Source organism: Cyanistes caeruleus, chromosome 9 (genome assembly GCF_971803275.1).
Source record: "Cyanistes caeruleus chromosome 9, bCyaCae1.hap1.1, whole genome shotgun sequence".
In the NCBI taxonomy this organism is placed as follows: Eukaryota; Metazoa; Chordata; class Aves; order Passeriformes; family Paridae; genus Cyanistes; species Cyanistes caeruleus.
In genome coordinates this window covers 14,021,519-14,041,951 of record NC_141709.1, presented here as the reverse complement: position 1 = coordinate 14,041,951, position 20,433 = coordinate 14,021,519, and the positions used below count along the sequence as shown (strand labels likewise).

At 46.2% G+C, this 20,433-nt stretch overlaps 1 protein-coding gene and 1 long non-coding RNA gene across 9 annotated transcripts in view; both read left to right on the top strand.

Moving 5' to 3' along the window:
• The first annotated feature begins 5,451 nt into the window (after positions 1-5,451).
• NTNG1 (netrin G1) overlaps positions 5,452-20,433 on the top strand; it is a 154,246-nt gene continuing 139,264 nt past the window's right edge. For 6 of the 8 annotated variants that reach the window (XM_086901739.1, XM_086901736.1, XM_086901735.1 and 3 more), the window contains exons 1-2: positions 5,452-5,684; positions 11,674-12,374. In XM_086901739.1, coding sequence (XP_086757865.1) covers positions 12,129-12,374 — 246 coding nt within the window. In that variant the 5' untranslated portion in view covers positions 5,452-5,684; positions 11,674-12,128. Of the gene's footprint in view, positions 5,685-5,915; positions 6,397-11,673; positions 12,375-20,433 lie in introns of those variants that run through there. The other 2 variants (XM_086901734.1, XM_086901733.1) reach the window with 2 other exon arrangements.
• On the top strand, positions 12,382-19,139 carry LOC147651615 (uncharacterized). The gene is made up of 2 exons (XR_015290405.1): positions 12,382-18,445; positions 18,674-19,139. It is a non-coding gene; the product is annotated as an uncharacterized LOC147651615 (long non-coding RNA).

The following is a 20,433-nucleotide window of genomic DNA, read 5'->3' as shown; positions in this document are numbered from 1 at the left end:
CAGATACATTTATGTCTATACAAGATTAGATTTCACATTTATTATGTGCATGTGGCATATTATTAATTATTAACACCAAAAATAAATGTTTATGCTTGCAGAAAAACAAGCTGCTAAATTCTGGAAAAATATTGTTGAGGATTTACACATTGTGTCATGTATGTTATGTAAATGGGAACAGCAGAGATTCAGTATTTATTATTAGAACAAAACATTTTTCATTCTGCAAGTGGAAATCCAGGCTGTAATTTATATGCATCTCTGAATCAACAAGTACAATCGCTAAGAACAACACTTTGTATAAAAAATAACTGACTTTGCCCTCTCACGGAGGGCACATCTCATGGAAATACTTTGCCTACATTTCCTGGGGAACTGCATAGGAATTACAAGCACACTGCTCCCAAGAGACCTGAAATGGTCCATTTTCTCCCTTAGACCTGAGGAAAGAGTAATGGGGTCCCACAGCCTGCTAGCAGGAAACAGTCCCAGCCAAATGAAAAATGCTGCTGAAGAAGTACTCCCTCTCCCAGATTTCATACCTACCCTATTTCAAGATTTCAGACCCCAATGTCCTGTTCAGAGAAGCTCTCAGCCCTGAAACATCATTGGGAAAGATATCCTTATCCTCTAAGGAGAATAAGTCATTATCAAGCTGTATGAAAATGGAGGCAGGAGTAGGATGACTCGTATATCTCTTGATGTAGCATTCATCAGTGTAACATCATACTCCCAGATGGCTGCCCAGATTACCTTACCCAGGGGCGTGCCATTAGGACTTCCCAGGCCTGCTAAACTGGGGCTGCTGCTGCAGAGTGCTGTGATGGAAGCTGTGGTCTAGACAAGGCACCTGTAGCTGCCAGCATCTTTTGTTCTGTCACCCAGCCTGTGCAGAGAAAACTTTTCACAAACTGTGCTGCGATGGAGGTTCCAGAGCAAGGAGTTACATTTTTTTTAATAGCCTCCCTGTCCCCTGCCCTTGAGCTACGTTGAAGCTCAAGCAGTGTCAAAACACTACCCAGAGATGTCTGTGTATTCACTGCTTCACTGAACAGAGGTCAGGATTTCTCCCCTGCCTGTACAAATCATAGAATCATTCAATGTGCTGAGTTGGTTTCTACTTCCAATTACTCTGACATGGGCAGGAACACACCTTCCACTAAAACAGGTCCCATCCAATTCCTCCTTGAACACTTCCAGGAAGGAAGCATCTACCACTTCTTTGGGCCTGTTCCAGTGCCTCACCACCCTCAGAGTATAAGATTTCTTCCTAATACCTAATTTAAATCTATCTCCTTTCAGTTTAAAGCCATTTCTCCTTTTCATATGACTATATACCCTTGCAAAAAATCTCTCTTCAGGTCTTTTGCTGTTGGTCTCCTTTAGGAACTCAAAGGTGCTATAAGGTCTCTCCAGAGCATTCTCTTCTCCAGTTGAACTCCAACTCTAATGCAGAAACTTTTTGATTTTGTCATTTATCTAAATACAATTTTCCAATCATTCTGCTGTAAGCACTGGAGGCACTAAAGATGGAGGCCCAGAACAACATTCAAATTCTAGACAGCCAATTGATTTTACAGAAGGTTAAACTACTGTGGGCAAAGCAGCAATAAAGTGGACAGACAAGCCCTGCCTCTGGGAGAATTTGCTGTTTCTTGCCATTTCTACCTCTGTCTCAGCTCAGCAGTGGGAAGCAGGGGCAAATTAGAACTACTCCTGCTCTTATCTCCCGCACCTTTTGCCTGCTGCTCCACAAAAACTCCTTCAGCTGGTGACAAAAGAGGTCAGAAATATGTATGCAGTGTGATGGAGGAGCAGAGCAGCACATGGAGCAGGTAGTGGCTCCACAGAGCAGACACACAGAAGCACCGAGCTTCTCTCTGCACAGCAGGACCCTCCCTGGCACCACAGCCCCAGCAGCTGCACCCACTGCCTCCTCTTCTCTGTCCTGCCAGGGCACTGGCCCCACCATGATCAGCCTCTCTGTTTTGAGGTCAGGTCACATCATACCTGCATTTTTCACTGCAGCCCTCAGCCACCACCATGCTGAAACACTGAGTTTCAGGTAGGGATGCTCCCTGTGTCTCTGGATGCATTTCCAGGGACAGCTGTTCCTTCAGGCAAAGCCAGGTACTCTGCTGCTGCCCATTGCAGCAGTACTCTGCTGTGGGGAAAGGCACTAATAAAATAATTCTGCTGTATCATTAGAGGTCAACTTGGACTACAGCAAGTAATAAAAGATTCATAACGGCACATGAGGGGATGCACTAAATAGCCAAACCACAGCTTGAAAACATGCAAAGCTTGTTTAGATTTAGGACTTGGTTAAAAACTTGCACTTCAGCTAGTGTTTCACAGAAAAGTTTGCAATCAGCGATATCACTTCTGTACCAGCAATTTATGCTGCTTCTAGTATAAATTATGCCTTGTAGCAAGGAGTGTCCTAATAGGCATAGGTGCTCCCATGTTCAGGCCAGTAATCAAAAAGTAATCCCCTTCCCTGATTCTGTTAGGGGCCAATGCCAGCTATTACTGAGAAGACATAAGAAATACTGCTGGAAGCACTTTCAAGATAACATTTTCCCAGTGTTGTGACTTTCCATCTTTTGGTATTTAACAACTGGCTAAATCTTCATTTTAGTCACTTTCCAATCCTGTAAGGCAAGCAGTGGGACCTGCAGTGTTTTTAAATATTCCTTTCAAACTTTGGTTAATCTTATCTTTTGCCTACATTATCAAATCTGCTTTAGGAACCCTGCTAAAGTCCAGTCTCAAGGTGCTGTGACAGCGAGTTGCCCAGTCCATTTACATGTGAACAATCATTACTCACTACTAAAAGAGCTGTCAGAAATTTCATATAGGTATTGGCACAGCATTTTCAGTTTGGTTATAAAAGCACTGTCCCTTCTCCCTTTAACTCCAGCTTATGACTCTAAAAAGAACGAAAACAACACAGATAAATCTCTAGCTGCTGAATTCCATCTACTGTTCTATCTTTTCAACAGCCTTCGACAAAGAACTTAAATCGGGTCCCTTTTTTCTCATAAGCTTAAAATTTGTCTGTAAAGTTTGGCCACATCCTCAGACTAGACTTGAATTTTGGCTGTCATTTTTACCAGTAAGACACATCTAATCTCAGATTTGGTGACACTGCACTCAAACCAGCTGCTCCAGCTTTGATGCAGAAGAGACCAATACCATTAAGCAGGAAGAAGTTAATGATGTTTGATGTATCAGATGACTCGGTCCTGCCTTTAATCTTTGTGGCCAACCAGTCCCACCAGGCACATAATGGTCTCAGGAGGGAGGCCAAAGACTCTGCACAGAGAGAAAACTTCCAACAAGGTGAGGTTTAGGGCATGTGATGGGAGCAGCACAAGGCACAGAGCAGGTGTGTTTGGCACACCCAGCTCTGCTGTCCAAGTACGCCACTGCCAGTGGCATTGCTGTGACATCAAGAGCTACACTCTCCACATGTGGAAAGAAGGAATCCTTTCCCAATTCAAGTCTAAAGCAAGACAACACTCCTCCAGCACTCCCAAACCAGTCCCTCGCAGCACCTGCAAACAGCCGACCCAGCCTGGCCCAGAGACAGACAGAGCCAGCGCACTTGGAGCACCACGAGGCAGAGGAGCCCCACAGCTGTCACAGGCAGCAGGGCTGGTCCATCCTCGTGTGCCACTGCAGGGACTTGGCTCCGTGTGTACAGCCTCCTGCACTTTGCTATACAGCCCACCATCTGTCTAGTAATTAGGAAAACAACTCTTTTCTTCCAACTGCAGTGAAAACCTGCCCCTCTCCTTTACAAAAGGCCCTATGGAGCCTCGATGCCTGACATCCTTCCAGTTCAAGTGGGAAGAAAAAAATTACTGATTTCCATCTTCTATCCCTCTGTACCACCTCAGGGACCGGGAGGCTGCAAACAAAGCAAGAACTGCTTTTGGGGTTTGAAAATCCCTGAAGCTGGTTTTTCCCACCCCTTTGATCATTCCTGGCTTTCCCACACAAAGAATTTTTCCATGCATGTGGTACCCGCACTAACATGGCCACAGAGATTCCAGGGAATGATGGAAAGGCTGAAACACCACTGCCCACACAGGGAAACAAAAACTGGGAGGAACTAGGAGGCTTTTTTTTTTTTTTTTTTAGTTTGATAGGTTACCTGGCTTAGGGGAAAGAAGATAACTGTCCTTCCTAATGGCTCCTGCCAGTTATTTCCACAACCTACCAAATTCCACGGCTCAAATAGAGAACAAATTCCTTACTCTTCCAGAAATCCCCTGCATCATTTCATCTGGTTACCTACTGGCATTGCAAAACGCCAAATTTTGTCAACAAAATACTACGGCACTGTTGCCTCCATAAATACATTTAACACCTCTTAACATGCAAAACACGCAAACAAACGATAAACGCAGCTTCTGAGCGTTCACAATGCAGCCAGTGTCCCATTGCCCAGCGCTGGCAGCTGCAGTCGGTCAAATTCAGTAACCAGGTAGTTGCCAAGAGTAAGCACAATTCCTGCACGGGACTTGCTAGCCATTAGTTTTAGACACTGCTTTGTAGCTTGGAGAAATCTAAAAGTGCGTGCGCCTCGTTTGAGCGACAGAAGTAGAGGGCGTGCAGGAGGGAAGGAGAAAGCACAGCAGAATAAGGAGACGGGGTTTTCGCGTCGTTCAGGAGCCCCGAAGGGCTGGCACGGGGCGGGCGGTCACGGCAGCACCACAGCAGGACAAGCCGCGCTCCCTCACTGTCTCGGCGGCACTTCGGTGCTGTAGGCAGAGGAGGAAGCGGCGCTTCCCCGGCGCACCCAGCACTGCGGAGGGACCCTCCGGCGAGTTGGGCGGGACGCTGCCCCGTCCCTGCAGCCAAGCGCGGCTGCGGCGGGGCGCTGGGGTCAGCCCGCCGGGCTCGGACGGCAGCAGCACGGACAGCACCTCCGCCTGCGCGTTACCAGGCTGAAGCCGAAATAACACGGGAAAATTAACGCTACTCCGGCGAGCGCGGAGCAGCCGCAGCCCCGCGGCGGCTGGGCGGCTCCCGCTCGGTCCGGGGCGGCGGGTCCCGTCCGCTCGCCCCCCCCGCGGGGCAGGCGGCGCCGGCGGAGCGCCCGCGGGGCGGCGGGGCGGGGAGCGCGGCGGTGGCGGCGGGGGGGCGGGCGCGGCGGCGGCGCTAGGGCCGCGCGCTGCGCGGGCCCGGAGGTGGGGTAGCTGCCGCCGCCCCGCTCGCCGGCAGTCGCGGCGAGGTCGCTCCGAAGTGAGGAGGCGCCGCCGCCGCCGCCCCCCGAAGTTTGGCCGCGCCGCCGGAGCCCTCCGCGCCGGGGCCCCGGCCGAGGGTGCAGTCCGCTCGCCCCGCGCTCCATGCCGCGGGCGCCGGCGCCCCGAGCGGGGCCGCCCCCGCCCTGAGCGGCGGTGGCGGGCGGGGAGCCCCGGCGGGCAGGACCCGCCCGCCGCCCCGCCGAGCGCCGGAGGAGTGCGCCCGCCCGCCGCCCGCGCCGCGCCAAACTTCGACGCCGACAAGTGCCTGGGGCCAGCCGCGGTCCCGCCGAGCCCCCCCCCCCCGCGACCCGCCGGAAACTTTCTCGGGGAAGAGCATCTCCTTTTCCTCACGCCCTCCCCGCGGCCCTTCATGCCGCCACCGAGGGAGCCCCAGCGCGTCCCAGCGCCGCGGCCCGAGCCCGCAGGGTGAGTACAGCCCGCCCGCCGCTGCGGGGCGGGATGGGGCGCGGGGCTGCCCGGCGGGGCGGGGCGGGGCGGGTGCCGGGGCCGCGCGCGGGGGTCGCCCCGCCGGGCTCGGGCCACCGGCCGCGGGCGGATCGGCGCGGGCCGCGCGCCCCCTGCCGCCCGCGCGGAGCGGAGCGCGGCGGGGCCGGGCCGGGGCGGTACCTGCGCCGTGCCTCCTCCGCCGGAGCTCGGAACCGGAGCTCGGACCGGGCCGGGCCACGCCGCGCCGAGCTTTGAAGGGTCGCGGGCGGTGGGAGAGCCCTGAGGGAGCCCGAGCCCTGAGGGAGGGGCGCGTCCCTAGCGCCGGCCCCCGCCCCGCAGCGCGGATCCACCCGCGGGCGCCGAGGGAGAGCGGCGGGGCCGCTGGGCAGAGGCGGGAGCGGCGGCGCAGGGCATCACCCCGCCGGCGAGGAGCAGCGGGCAGGTCACTGCTACCCAGCCTGGAAACATTTCCTCCCTCCCATCGGAAATTGCAGGCGGCTTTTCTAAACGTTCACACGCACACTCAGCCCCCAAAGAAAACCCCTCATGGCGGTGAGCAGCGCAGATCAGCTAAACGCGATAAAACAGATGCTTTTCTACTCTCAAAGTTGGTGCATGTGCGGTTTTGGCCTCTGATTGATATACTTTTATTGTTCTGCAATCAACTTTTCAATATTCCGGATCTGATGTGGTAGGAGCCAGCATTACTTCTACAGAAATGTTAGCAGAGACAGTGAGTGGAACAAGCGGTGGAGATGCTTTTAAAGAGGGAATAAGTCACTGTCTTGCCTAAGGACAATGCGGTTGAGGATGAGAAGCTGTGGCCTGGGAAGCCCGTCAAAGGGAAGAAAACCACAGCAGAACTTCCCCTGGCTTGTTTTTTGTTGTGGTGGTGGTGGTGGTTTGTTTTGTTTTGGGGTTTTTTTTCATTTTGTGGTTTTCATGTGGAAAAAATAAAGGTTGAATTCTGGTATATTTCTGAACCTTAAAAGGATGATTACCAGAGAGTTTCAAGCAGTTAGTGGCGATGCTCTCATAGAGTTATGAACTTTGTCTCAACCCTGTGATGCTGATTAGCAGCACCAACTTTCTAGTTATTTATGTAAAATACAGCAGTAGCACAGAACAAATTCAGCATCTGGTAGGCATTCATTTTTGAAGCTAAGTACTTTCAGTTAGGAAGTCATCAGCTCACACTGTAACTTGAATGCTTTATAGCCCTGTAACCTGGATGCACTGTGTGATGAGCATGCATCACCTTATTAAGCGTGAGGAATCACAGGGAAAAAAACCAAAAACAAAGCTTGTAACTGTCCCAAATGCTAACTTAAATTCCCTGGGGAAAATCTTGCAGAACAGATTTGTGCTAGGTACAGAAATACTTAAGGCAATAAGCTACAATTATAAAGATGCGAGAGAAAAAAAAAGGAGCTATATGTACTAAGGCTCTAAAATTTAAATAGCTGAAATGCTTTTTACACCATATTCTGACAGCTGACGATACCTGGCAAGTAATGGCAGTGGTAGTATGATGTGTCAGTCAGCAAAGAATAATGTGTGAAAACCAAAAGTATTTCAAGTGTAGTGCCAAATCACAGTTTTTTGGTAGCTGTATTTTATTTTCTTTAGCCAATAGGTATTGACATTTTAAATTTCTCCTGAGGCAAAGAAATCTTTTTCTTCTAAATAGTTAAATAAGCTGGATAAAAATAGAACCTAAACTTTGATTGGAACAGCATTTGAGGCCAAAGACACCAAAGCAGTTGCTTGAGTATACTGCATTTCATACAAGTATTGACAGAAGTAATGTGCATTAAATCGTTAAGTACAGGTTCCCTTCTTTGAATATATAAATAATTTTGCCTTTATGAAAGGGGTTGGTTTGTATATGTACAAGGTTCTCAAGTTGCCTAGGTGTAGCATGGTATAAAACACGAGGTTAATAAATGTTAGTTGCATGAGGGTTAGTTCTGTTTTCTAATGCACATTATTTCCTATGTTCTTAACTGGCTTTAAATAATTAACAACTGGAGTGGACGCAAAGGAGCTTTTTACTTGGGCTTGATTGGATACATTCATCTGCTTAAGCTGTTCGGGATACAAACTTGAAACATGTTTCCTTTGGAAAAATCTGTTCTGCAGCTGCCGCTATTGGGAGGTGACAGCCGGCGCTCCTTGCCTTGCTTCGTTCTTTCAGCCCCTTCTCCTGTGGCAATATAGTACCTGGTGTTGGCTCTCATCCTGCGTGTGTGGCGGGGGGGGACACTCCATCCGATGCATGGTCAGTGTGGGACGTGGTCACTCTTTGTTTTATTACCTCCTTCACGTTCCTGTGGCTTGCCGAAGAGAGAGGCCCGAGAGCCCACCCCTGTGGATCTCACAGTGATTTCCCAGCAGGGAGGTCACACAAGGCATCCAGCCGGCTGTGGTTTGTGAGGACGCAGTTATCTGGGGAAGGGGATGGATTTTCACAGTGATGGAAGGAGGCAAAGGACAACTAACAACCCCTAATTAGACCTGAAGTTCTTCCCTGGCACTGATTCTGCCGAGATGCATTTTGTCTGTTCTGTGAAGGGGATGTCTCCTCCATCTGCAGAATTAACACTCTGTGTGAGGTGTGATTTCCCCACCTGGAAAGGGATGCATGTGCTCAGAGCCTCCTCCCAGCTGATTTCAGTCTGGGGGCCAGCTGCATGCCATTCTCAAATGGCTGTGACACTTGTGGCCGGAGCGACGGGCGCTTCGGGGACGGAGCAGCGCTCCGAGGGGAAGGCAGAGAGCAGATGTGGCCTTTGCACCGCTGCCTCCCAAGTGCCTCCTAGTGTCTTCTGTAGTGCAGAGGCTGTGGCACATGGCAATGTTCACGGCCCCAGCTCTGCTGCCCCACGCAGAAGATGCCGGGAGCGGTGTGCTCTGGAAGCTTTGCACGCATTAGCTGAAGTCCTACCAGCAATTTGCTGGTTCCTCACCCTCAGCCAGCAAGGATGCTGATCCCTCTTTGCCACCTCCATGGCCCCCAACGCCCAAGGTGTGCGACTGGCAGGGCAGGGCAGAGGGAATCAGGGCATCAGACAGTAGTTTCTCCTGGTTTGTTTGATTCCCTTTTTCTAAGGTCAAATGCACTTTGACAGGCATTACTGGGGACAAAAACCCCATTGCTGTGTGTTGCCCAGTGCTAAAGGCTTGTCACTGCACATCTGGTACAGCTGTAAACTTCAGGAATGTTACTCTCAATGTTTGGGGTTTTTTTACAAAATAATTCAAATAGGTATGTCTTTAGCAATAGGGTGCTGAAATGTAAAATGCACATCATGAGTGATTCTGCAGGAACAAACATAAGTGAGACAAATCCTACAGCTCTGTCAGAAAAATCCTAGCAGTGCTCAGCACATGATCCTTAATGTGCTTTGGTCAATATCTTTCTCTATATCAATGGAAGCTCATTAAAAGAAGATATTGCAGACTAACTGAGCCGTGCCATACTAGTTCTTGCCAAAGCTTGACATTTTTAATACATTAATAATATGTCTGTAATGTAATGGAAAACTATTAATCAGAAGTGGTTATATGCCAGAAATTTAAGCTATAATTGGCTGCTTCTTGTCAGGGGTGTCTGTCGTACACGGCTACAGCTGCCTAGTGCTCAGATGTCTTGCACTCCTCTGCACTTTTTTCTTGTCAGCACACTAAATTCAATCAATGTTATAGTCTATAATTCTGTGTAACGACCATCATTATGAGTGGCTTACTTTAATGAGAATTCGTTATATGGGAAGTATTTCAGCGCAGTGTGTTAAGGTAGTGGTTTGTTTCACAGTATTTAGTCCTAGCCAGCCCTGTTTATTAGTGGATCTGAGCCTCAGCAGTTATAAAAGGTTACGGGTAACTGAAGAACTAGAAAGGAAGATATTAAAGCAAACATGCTTTTTTTTTTTTTTTTTGGCAGAATATAAAAGCTTGCAGTCTAAAGATAATTAAACTGAGTAACTTCTTATTTCTACACAGAAAAATTCTATTTATTACTGTTTATTCCAGCTATGACAAACCCATCTCCAGTAAAGGGTATTTGGTTTGCCATAAATTTCAAATAATTTGGGGCCTTTTCTAGCAAGGAGTTGTTTCCCATTTTCTCAGTGACTGTTCTAAGCTATGGGGTCTTGTGGCTGCGTTTTTTTCCCCTTCAAAATAGTAAATACATTGGAAAGGAAACGGAGGGGAAGAAGTGTCTTTAGAATGACATGGAAAGTGTTCCCTGAATTACCAAATTCCAAAATAATATGCAAACACTCCCACTGAAAACAAAAAAAAGAATGCAAGGTTGCTACAAAGCCAACAGTACTACCCAGCATGCTTCTTAAAGAGACTTAAATTTACACTGCTTTTGTGTCAAATTCAGATTTGAAGCTTAAATATGTTTGAACGAATTGAGAATTGTTACCGCAGGAAAATTCAGATATTCTCTGCATATTCTGATAAAATACATGAGAGTTGTATGGTAACACTTGATAAAATGAATATAATGGAAAATTGCATTTACGTCCATACAGCAATTATTGTAAATTACTTTGCTATGGAAACACAATTCAACCATCTGTTGGCATTTCATGGTGTCTGTAGTTTAGCTCAGTTTAAGATGAAGCATTATTTAAATATAGGGAGGCTGTTTGCGAATAGCTTTGGAGATAAGTTTTGGAAATGCATATTCCCAATGTGCAGTTCAGGAGCTCAGCGGGTCACACACCTCTTCCCGTGTCTGCGGGGTGTAGGAGGGATCACGACACTGGGCATGATTTAAAGCTGGGCAGCAAAGCAGGCTGCAGAAGGCGACGACTTAGCGTTGTTTCACAACATCTGTCCGACGGCTCTGCCTGGGTTTTAGCATCCAGACAAAGGAGGTGTGGAAGTGCTGCGACGGCCGGCTGAAATCTCCTCCTGCCGACAGCCCAGTGCTCTGCCTCCCCAGCCTCAGGTGGCACAGGCTGACACAAATGCACTGGAATTCCTAGCCCTGGTTTTCCTTGTCCCTCTTCGGGGTACTTACTCTGTCTTTGCAGTTTTCCTCATAGATACCTTGAATTTTTACCTGTGTTATTTAGGAAATATATGTTTAGTATTGCTGTGGTAACATTCTAGCATTTTATACCTGTAATTATGTGATTCAGGTGCTACAAAGGGAGGGAATCTCTAGTTGCTTACTGAAGAGGGGAAAAGGCATGTATCTGCTGAGAAATAAATGCTGAGTACTCAGGTACAGCCACCCTCAAACCTAAGAAAATAAAAGGGAGAAAGCACCCTTATGATAAGCTATTAAATAAGTCATTATCTTTATCATTAGTTTGTCATCAATATGGTCAGTAAATCACAGTTCAAAGCAAAAAAAATAGGGAACAAAGCTCTTGCAATGCTAATGAAAAATGTCGAGGAAATTGAATTGTACTTGCTATATCTTTGTTATTCTTTAGATAATAATAATAATAATGTAAAAGAAATATTTACGGCTTTTGAAGCTCCATGAGGTCCTCTTGCCAAGAAACTACCAGCACCTGCTAGCCCTGGTGCCCGTCTCTGTGTCACTTTAATAAAAGAACCTTCGTGCTGCTGCCCCGCAGTGCTGGGCTGCCTGCTTCCCTGCCTGCCTGCACCATCTGGGCCGTGGCTGACTTCAGTAGCTTGCTCTCCAATTTTGCTAGGGTGAAAACACAGTTTCAGGAGCAGGAACCTCTAACTCACCTGGAACATTATAAATGTGTCTTTGTTAGAGTACAGTTAAATCCTTCATGTCAAAATACTTTCCTCTGTGAATGATTTTGGTAGTTTCTTCATTCTAGCACAGAACCCGTAGTAAAGGTTATCCATATTGTACCAATTAGCTGTATATTGCATCAAACCTCCAAAATGTCAACATATCATATATTTTGTAATGCATTGATTCTTGGACAATAACTCTAATTTTTATTGTTTCTAAAAGGGTGCTGGTGCCAGAAGAAAAGGATGATTGATGGGAAAGAGACACCAGCCTATAGACACTCACCCTCTTCCTTCGGATACTGATTTATCAGTGTGTCCAGGCATCCCCTGCGAGCCCTGAACACGGAGGATCACTCAGGGTTATCGACAGTGTAGCTGAAGACCTGCAACTTCACAAATTATTATCTGCTGTTGGACATCTTTTACAAGAAGCCCTGACAGATAAGTTATAAGATGAAGGACAAGCGCCGCATGGCTGTGAAAGGCTGTCATCAGGGCCTGGGTGGCTTCTACCAAAGTCTTTAACACAGTGAAACAAACATCCTATCCTAATGCTTCACGTTTGAGTTGGAACCTGTTTTATAAATATATACATGTATATGTACATATAATCTCTAGACTGCACATACGCCAGCGCTGAGCATCCTTACGAAGCTGACATAAAAGGATTTAGAAATGTATTTGTCAAGATTCCTGTCACTTCACGCCCTCTGGGTTACTGTATCCTCCGTGATGCAGCACTACCCTTCTGTGTGGGGACACTATGACGTGTGTAAGACTCAGATTTACACAGAAGAAGGAAAAGTATGGGATTACATGGCCTGCCAGCCAGAGGCAAGAGACATGATCAAATATGTAAAAGTGACTCTGGATCCCCCAGACATAACATGTGGAGATCCTCCTGAGACTTTCTGTGCAATGGTAAGGCAAGCTTCTCATTTTGCATAATTAGTGGGGATGTATTTGTGATAGATGGCTTCAAAACAGAAGCTCTAGAGTGCACACAAAATTATTGAAGAAAACCTTCATCATATTCCAAATGTGAAAGGTTCTGCTGTACAAAACTCTGAGCAGCACATTTAGCTGAGCAATGAGATGTTCTGCTTATCCTAAGTTGACTTTATCTGAATTCAGTGTCTCTCTACAGCAACTTTTAATGTATCAAAAGAAACCAGCAGAAAACTCCTGTTGTGCTAATACATAACTGGGGTGGCCTTTGCCTGATCAAGAAAGACTTGAATTTACCAATTCCACTAAAATCGGTTTAAAGCATCATAGCATGGCATAATTAAGCATCATTTCTAGACAGTGAGACCAATTGAACTCAAATTGCTAGAGCTTAAAAAATGGTGGTGGGAGCTGGGCTGTTGAAATTTTCCCAGCTACCCAAGGAGCTGCAGCAGGTGTGTATGGACAGTGCAGCTAAAAACACCTCCACGTTCTAGAAACTACTCACAGCCTTCTTCCTAGCTGAAACTGTAGGCATTCAAGCAAGCTAAGAGAGCCCAAAGATCCTTATTTTACATGGTCCTAAAACAGACTGGGTTTGGAAATATTTGGCTTGGTAAATAAATGCACAGATATAAGAAACCAGGCAGACACTATATATGTATGTATGTCAATCTTTTACAGCTGTGCTGCTCCCAAGTGTTTGAAAGATCACACTGTGAGAAGTTGTTTCAGTTAAAGGAGATCTTTAACTTGCAGATCATTTCTTTGTCCTCACACTCACAGAGGATTTCTTTGCCATTGAATGTTTCTGTTAAGTAGTGAGTGGAAGCTATTGAGTTCCTTCACTAGAAAATATGAGTTTGGGGTACAAAACGTGCACACTTACATGTGTTAATACAGCACTGGAAACAGGCATTACATTACCTACATTATTTAGGTTTGAAAAACCAGTGAGTTCTGGTAAGTGAGGTTATCACAACTGAGAAAGGTCTACAACATATTTATTTGCCTGTGTACAAATCATCATTGCTGAGTGACAGCATCCCCACAGGAAGGAAATTTGCTTTTAAATGCCTTGTGGCATCATTTTCCACCACTGCTGTTCTGTAAGGAGTTCAGATCCAACCACACATACATTTAAGGCATTATTTGCACGCATGCAGCTGCTTCCCACGTACATTATGGTAATAGCCACGTGATAAATTGCCGAGCTACATGAATAAATTACATTCACTAGGAACCTTTGACTGCACCACTTGCTCTCTGCCCACTAATCCATCTCTGCTGACATGTCTTTGACACTCTAAACCTCCAAGCAGCTTCAAGCGGCCACTGTTTAAAAACAAATGAAAGTTGTGTGCCCCACATAATATTGTCTTACTGTTTATTATCTTATTCTTGAAATACACTTTTTCCATCTGAATAGTAATAGCTGCGATTTAGCACTCAGTAATATTTAGTAACTCATCATGTAATGTAAAAAGTTATTCTTTTAATGATAAAAAACAAAACAAACCTGCCCAGTAAAACTTTTCTTCCTTTTAGTGCAGATAAACATTGCAGCAGTTGCTATCATAATTCTCTAACTTTCTGAAGGCCTTTGATATCAATATGCACTCTAGTTAGAACAATAATTTTGAATGAAAAATAACCAGGCGAAAAAAAAGACGTTTTGATTGAATCTAAGTGTTAAAAAGGGTGCCAGAATGCCCCTTGAAAACATTTGATCACACCAGGTCATCAGTGCTGTGATGTGGGATGAAAGTTTGCTGGGGAGTGACCTACGATTACAGCTGTAGCTCACTTGCAGCTCGAGCCTGTGAGATGCAGAAGGCCACCAGAATCCTCCCATGAGAAGCAGAGAAAGGGGAGCAACTGTGGGAGAGAGAGCACGCAGAATGAGAGTGTGTATTTAGCTACACAAGTTAGGGTGGCTGACTCTTCTTACATGATAAACTGTGGGCTTTGTTTCCAGGGTAGGTGTAGATTGTACATATACACTATATTTAGATATGCATTTGTAATGGCTTGGCTTGCTGGAAACTTAAGGAAAATTACAGAAATATTTAATGTTCCTAAGGTACTGTCCAGCAGAGCATTCTAATCCCTAAAAATGCTTCATGTCTATCTGTACTATAGCTACCTGTAGGAATTAGATATTTCCTTCAAAATGAGGTTTTATATATTTTGTAGGGCTGAGCCCTTGGAGTTCTCGAGAACTTTTATTTTTGTGTTCACTTTTAGTTTTAGAAAATGAGTTAAGAAGATAGCGCTGACATACTTGGGGAAAGTGGGCAGTGGAAAAAAGAGTTCTTTCATGTTAGACATGTTCTTGTGCTAAAAAATCCCAAATTTAAAGTGACAAAGATGCAAAGGTTTCTTTTCAGCATGGTGAAGTGCCAAACTGGCTTATACAAATGCTTGGTTTTCTTGTTGTTAAGTACTGGCTATGTGCCTGCTGAACCTGTACCACTGTTTTGTTATTGAAATCAGGTTATCACGGACTTGGAGAAGAACAGGGTCTTTTCAGCTATTCCAATAATAAGCAAGGGTACCAAGCAGCCAAGGCTTTTTCTGCAGGATGAGAAGGGGGTTGAAGCAGCCTCCTGTTTCATTTGCATGTCGGTTCCCTGGTCAGGTTTACTAATTTTCTGTTCACTTAAATGGACTAAGGTACGAGCTGTTGAGTCTCTGTCAGCCTTTGGTGTAATACAGATTAGATCCTTGAAACAAACCAGGCTGAGAATTTCATTCAAGTCGTGCTGGGAGATTATGATAGAATCTAAGGCAGTCTGTGAGAATAGCTGATAATAATCTGCAATAACACACACAATGCAGCCGTGCATTGCAATGTGGGCAAGCATACAGTACAGAGGAAATGGGTGGTTAAATTGCCCCCCTACTTACTCCTGCATATTCTCCATGGTATTAAATGTTCTTATGAGTCCGTGATGAATTTGTACTTGGTGAGTTTGTTTAGTTGACAGACTGAATAACAGGGCTTTGCATATGTAAATTTGTTGCAAAATATAACAGCCCTAGTTGGCAGCTAAAGCCAGCATTTGGCAGCTCACCACTTGCAGGTACCTTTGTAGCATCCCGCCAGAACAGCATTTGTAGGTATTATGGGGAGCATGCAACAGAAAAACTATCCCACAGTTGCTTTTAGGCATCTATTCTGAGAATAACATTACAGTTTCTGGTGACATTCAATATTGACAACTCATGAGATTATCCTGAAACCTCAAACCCCTGGAGTCCTACAATTATGATTATATGAGGTTCTCAGCTTTCATTTAAAACATCATCTTTATTTCCTTAGTCCTTCTGGTTGCAGGGAAAAGTTTGCAAATGAAACTGAGGAGCTCAAAAAAGCAGAAGCCAAATAAATAGCCTTCCAAATTATTATTTGTTTAAAATCTCATCAGATTTAAAATCACTCAGGATTTCTACAGCTTGAAAAGGACTTTTGCTCAAGAGGAGAGATGCATAAAAGAAACTTATAAAGAAATAAGTGGCTAAGAGCAGTGAACACTTAAAATTTCTAGATGTGGAGTTGATACCTGTAAGGAGGATGTGACAACATAATTCCAGAATAAACAGTGCTCCTCCTGCCTACAGGATAACCAGCACTGTGGGGAAGGGTTCACTGGTCACCTCTGGCTTCCCTGTCTGTTTTAAAGCAATCTCTGGTGTCTCAGAGTGAGGTACATATGCTGGCAGAAGGGGCTTGACTGCTTTCTGTGGTATTCCTTCGAGGAAATTTGGACATCTTTTGTCACAGGCTTGGACTGAACAGCCGCAGTGTTTGAGCCAGCGTGACCCCTTCCTGCAGGTCTGTAATTTATGAACTTTGAGCATTTGGCATGGCTAAGAGTGTGTCTGGCACCATATGCTTGTGCATAGTTGGACTGGGAGGAGAGAGGAGAGAGGGAAAGAGGAAGAAGCTATTCACATTCTCAGGTTTGAACTGCAGGTTTCACTGCACAGAGACACTAAGCAAATTTTGAAGTACCTGATGGTGCTGGTTCTTGTGGCCTGCAGCATTTCAGTGCAAAACAAATCTGCTTGAAGTCCCTGGGAGTAACTAACAGCGGTGAAATCTACTTCCCTCTTTGTAAAAACAATTCCACAATGCTCTGTCCGTCATAAAGAGAAACAAATCTGACTTCTCATGAGCATCACCGTCTTTTGCTCTACCAGAACAGTGTGTAGGTGGCTTCTGGCTTTCCTTCTAAAAGATGTGCCAGCTCTATCCCTGGAACAAGTGTCAGGAGCCTGGTGATGCTGCTCACAGCTCGGGGCCCCTGAGCCTGCACATGGACTGGCCCCTCTGCTGAAATCCAGCCTTTAGCCTGGGGGTTTGCATTCAGACCTGAGCTGGGATTACTGTGCAAATTCACCATGAATTTGACCAGGAGACTCCTAGTGGCTATTGCTGTAATTTGCAAACTAGAGACAGATTTATGTTACCAACCTGTGTTTGCAGCTCAAATAGCAACGTGAAAATATAATTTTCTGTTTGTGTTTAGATCTAGATATCATAATACCATCCCAACGGCTAAAAAATGATGAAATTATCATCAATTATAGTTGCCTACAGCTTATTTCCTTTGTAGGTTAAATAGAAGCTTGAAAAGGAGCCTGCAGATGGGAGTCCTGTGCATTTGTACAATTTATAGAGCAGAAATGCTGATGACAGTAGAAATTTGAACCCTTGAGTGCTACTCCGTATTTCATAGCCAATCAAACCTAAATTAAGAAACAAAGATTATTAAAAAGTATTCTGCACATGTAATTCTGGCATAATATTATGAGGTAGACATTAAATTTTTCCCTCTGAGACTTTCAGCATCATTAATACAGCATTCCTTTAATTACAAGTAGGCTCATATTCCTTAAAAAGAGGGAAATACTGTGTAATACAGATAGTGATTCCAGTGATATGTTTACTGAAATAATTAAATGAACAGATACTTTTCTGAGTAATGGATAAATCACAATGTGAAACAAAAAATATTTTTGAAAGCATTTAGGCATTCATACGTACTTTCTCAAGTGAGACTTTTTAAAAGAGTGCTCTTCAATATCATTAAAAGATGCTGTTAAGAAAAAAAAAGCTTTTTTCTTTTATGGGCTAAATTTGAATAAAAATTAAGGATTCTAAATTCTATCTGTGTAGTCTTACTGGGTAGAATGGGAACAGGAAGTTAAAGATGCAGCTATTGCTACTGTCTTCTTTAAAGTGGATTTTCACTTTTTTGTGAAAGTTGTATATTCTTTAAGTATGTACAGCTCAAAGTACTGCAGGTTTTATTTACAACATCTGCATTCATCTAACTTGAACTCTTTGGGCACGTGTCAATATTACAGCTGTCACTTTGTCACTGTAGGAGAGCACCTCAGCCTTCAGGGAGCGGGGTTTTTATTTTGGTGTGTCCTCTTAAGTTACTAAGTATTTAATTTAATTTTTAATACCCTGAGACCTGTGAGCTTCAGCCCCTGCCCGTTGGCCTGTCCCCAGCAGGGCAGGACAGCAGAGCCCCCACTGCTGAGGCTGCTCCCACCCCAGCCCTGCTGAGCCACTCACAGCCCCGAGGCAGCCGGGACAGGAGGGACACAGACTGTCCCTGTGTGTCCCCAAGGGCCACAGACTGTCCCTGTGTGTCCCCAGGGGCACACAGACTGTCCCTGTGTGTCCCCAAGGGCCACAGACTGTCCCTGTGTGTCCCCAAGGGCCACAGACTGTCCCTGTGTGTCCCTGTGTGTCCCCAGGGGCACAGACTGTCCCTGTGGGTCCCCAGGGGGACACAGACTGTACCTGTGGGTCCCTGTGGGTCCCCAAGGGCCACAGACTGTCCCTGTGTGTCCCTGTCAGTCCCCAGGGGCACAGACTGTCCCTGTGTGTCCCTGTCAGTCCCCAGGGGCACAGACTGTCCCTGTGTGTCCCCAAGGGGCACAGACTGTCCCTGTGGGTCCCCAGGTGTCTCCAGGGGCACAGACTGTCCCTGTGTGTCCCCAGGGGGACAGACTGTCCCTGTGTGTCCCCCAGGGGGACAGACTGTCCCTGTGTGTCCCCAGGGGGACACAGACTGTCCCTGTGTGTCCCTGTGTGTCCCCAAGGGGCACAGACTGTCCCTGTGTGTCCCCAAGGGGCACAGACTGTCCCTGTGTGTCCCTGTCAGTCCCCAGGGGCACAGACTGTCCCTGTGGGTCCCCAGGTGTCTCCAGGGGGACAGACTGTCCCTGTGTGTCCCCAAGGGGCTCAGACTGTCCCTGTGGGTCCCCAGGGGCACAGACTGTCCCTGTGTGTCCCCAGGGGCACACAGACTGTCCCTGTGGGTCCCCAGGTGTCTCCAGGGGCACAGACTGTCCCTGTGTGTCCCCAGGGGCACAGACTGTCCCTGTGTGTCCCTGTCAGTCCCCAGGGGCACAGACTGTCCCTGTGTGTCCCCAGGGGCACAGACTGTCCCCATCCATGCCCCAGCTCCCCCCTGGGCAGTGCCTCTGCCAGCCTACCTGTGCCTCTGGCAGCGCCTGCTGCACGCTCTGCAAAGGCTCCTTGGTTCCCCTGGGAAAGGATTCCTTGGTTTCCTACAAGATTTTTAAAAATGGATTTACTTAATGACAGCAAGAATAGAAAAATAGTTGGGTAAAATCTCTGTTTTCTTCCAACTGGAAGCAGTATAAAAATAATAATTGCTAATAAATCAAAACTGAGGATTAACAGTAAAACAGATTTGCATTTTATTCATTATCACACATCAAGATTATCCAGTAAATCATTAACAACACTTTGTCCAGTTGCCTTTTTTTTTTTTTTTTTCTCCTCAGTTACACTTTGGGTACTGGAATGTTTTCAAGCCTTAAACAAAGCAGAAGCACGCCCACAAAGTACTTCAGTTGTTAAAAATATTTGAGGGTAAAACAGGGTTCCTAAACAAAATCAATGGTTTCTACATATTTTCAGCTGCAGTTTTAAAGCACATGTCACTAGTATGTGTAGAAGAGCATCCTTTTAAGGAGGTTTATATTTTATAAATACACTTTGTAAAAACAGCTGTTAAGCATTTTCTAGCATCACCTTTATTCCATTTGCTAATTGCTCTCCTAGTTTGGTTTGTTTTCCCCCTGAAGTTAGCTGGGAATAGTAGACATTTTTAGACAATTATTTTAATAAGAATTGCTCTTAAAAAGCAAGGAACTGTGCCAGTGGAGGTTCTGTCTCTCTGGAAGAGGTTCTTAAAAATACCTGAGTTGGTGCCTCCCCCTGCTGCTTCCTCCTCCCTGGCCCCCCAAAGCTCCAGGGTGGGGGGAGATACCCAAGTACTCTGTGGGAACTTGGAATTTTGGCCGTGTTTGGGTACAGAAGCAGCAACACCAATTTTACAAAGAAATAAATATCTTCCACTATAAAATAAATACCCAGACATCCACAGTGAGTGTAAATGTCTCGCTGTCAATGCAGTTGGACCAGAAACATCCCCTCAGCAGCACCTTTAGCAAAATAAAATAATACTACTTTATAAATAGAATATTTACTAGGCCTGTTGTCATTTGAGCTGCTGGTGGTGAGGCAGAGGAGATCTCGAGCCTGTGGCTCACTGCAGGGAGACACCTGGCAGGGTTTGCTGGGTGCAGAGACAGTGCAGTACAGCAGCACATCCCCACTGGTGCTCCTCAGCCAGGGCAGGACAGCACATCCCCCCTGGGCTGACGGGAGGCAGAGCTGGGTGACCCCATTTCTTGTCTGCTAGAAAGCCTGAACTGAGAATTTTTCCAGGATGGTAAATCCTCCTTTCAGCAGAGCGACCTTTGCTTCCCAACCTGCTGGTGTCAGGCAGGCAGCCTGGAGGAGCAGAGCTGCAGCATCTCCCCCCAGTTTGCTTTTGCACATTTTGGTCAGGGGCACGATGCCCTGCGGTCCCAAGGGAGCTGTGCAGCCTCAGGTTTTCCAGGCTGATGACACTGTTCAAGGAACATGATATTATATTTCTTCCCACTGTCAAGTGGGACAAGTCTCAGAATG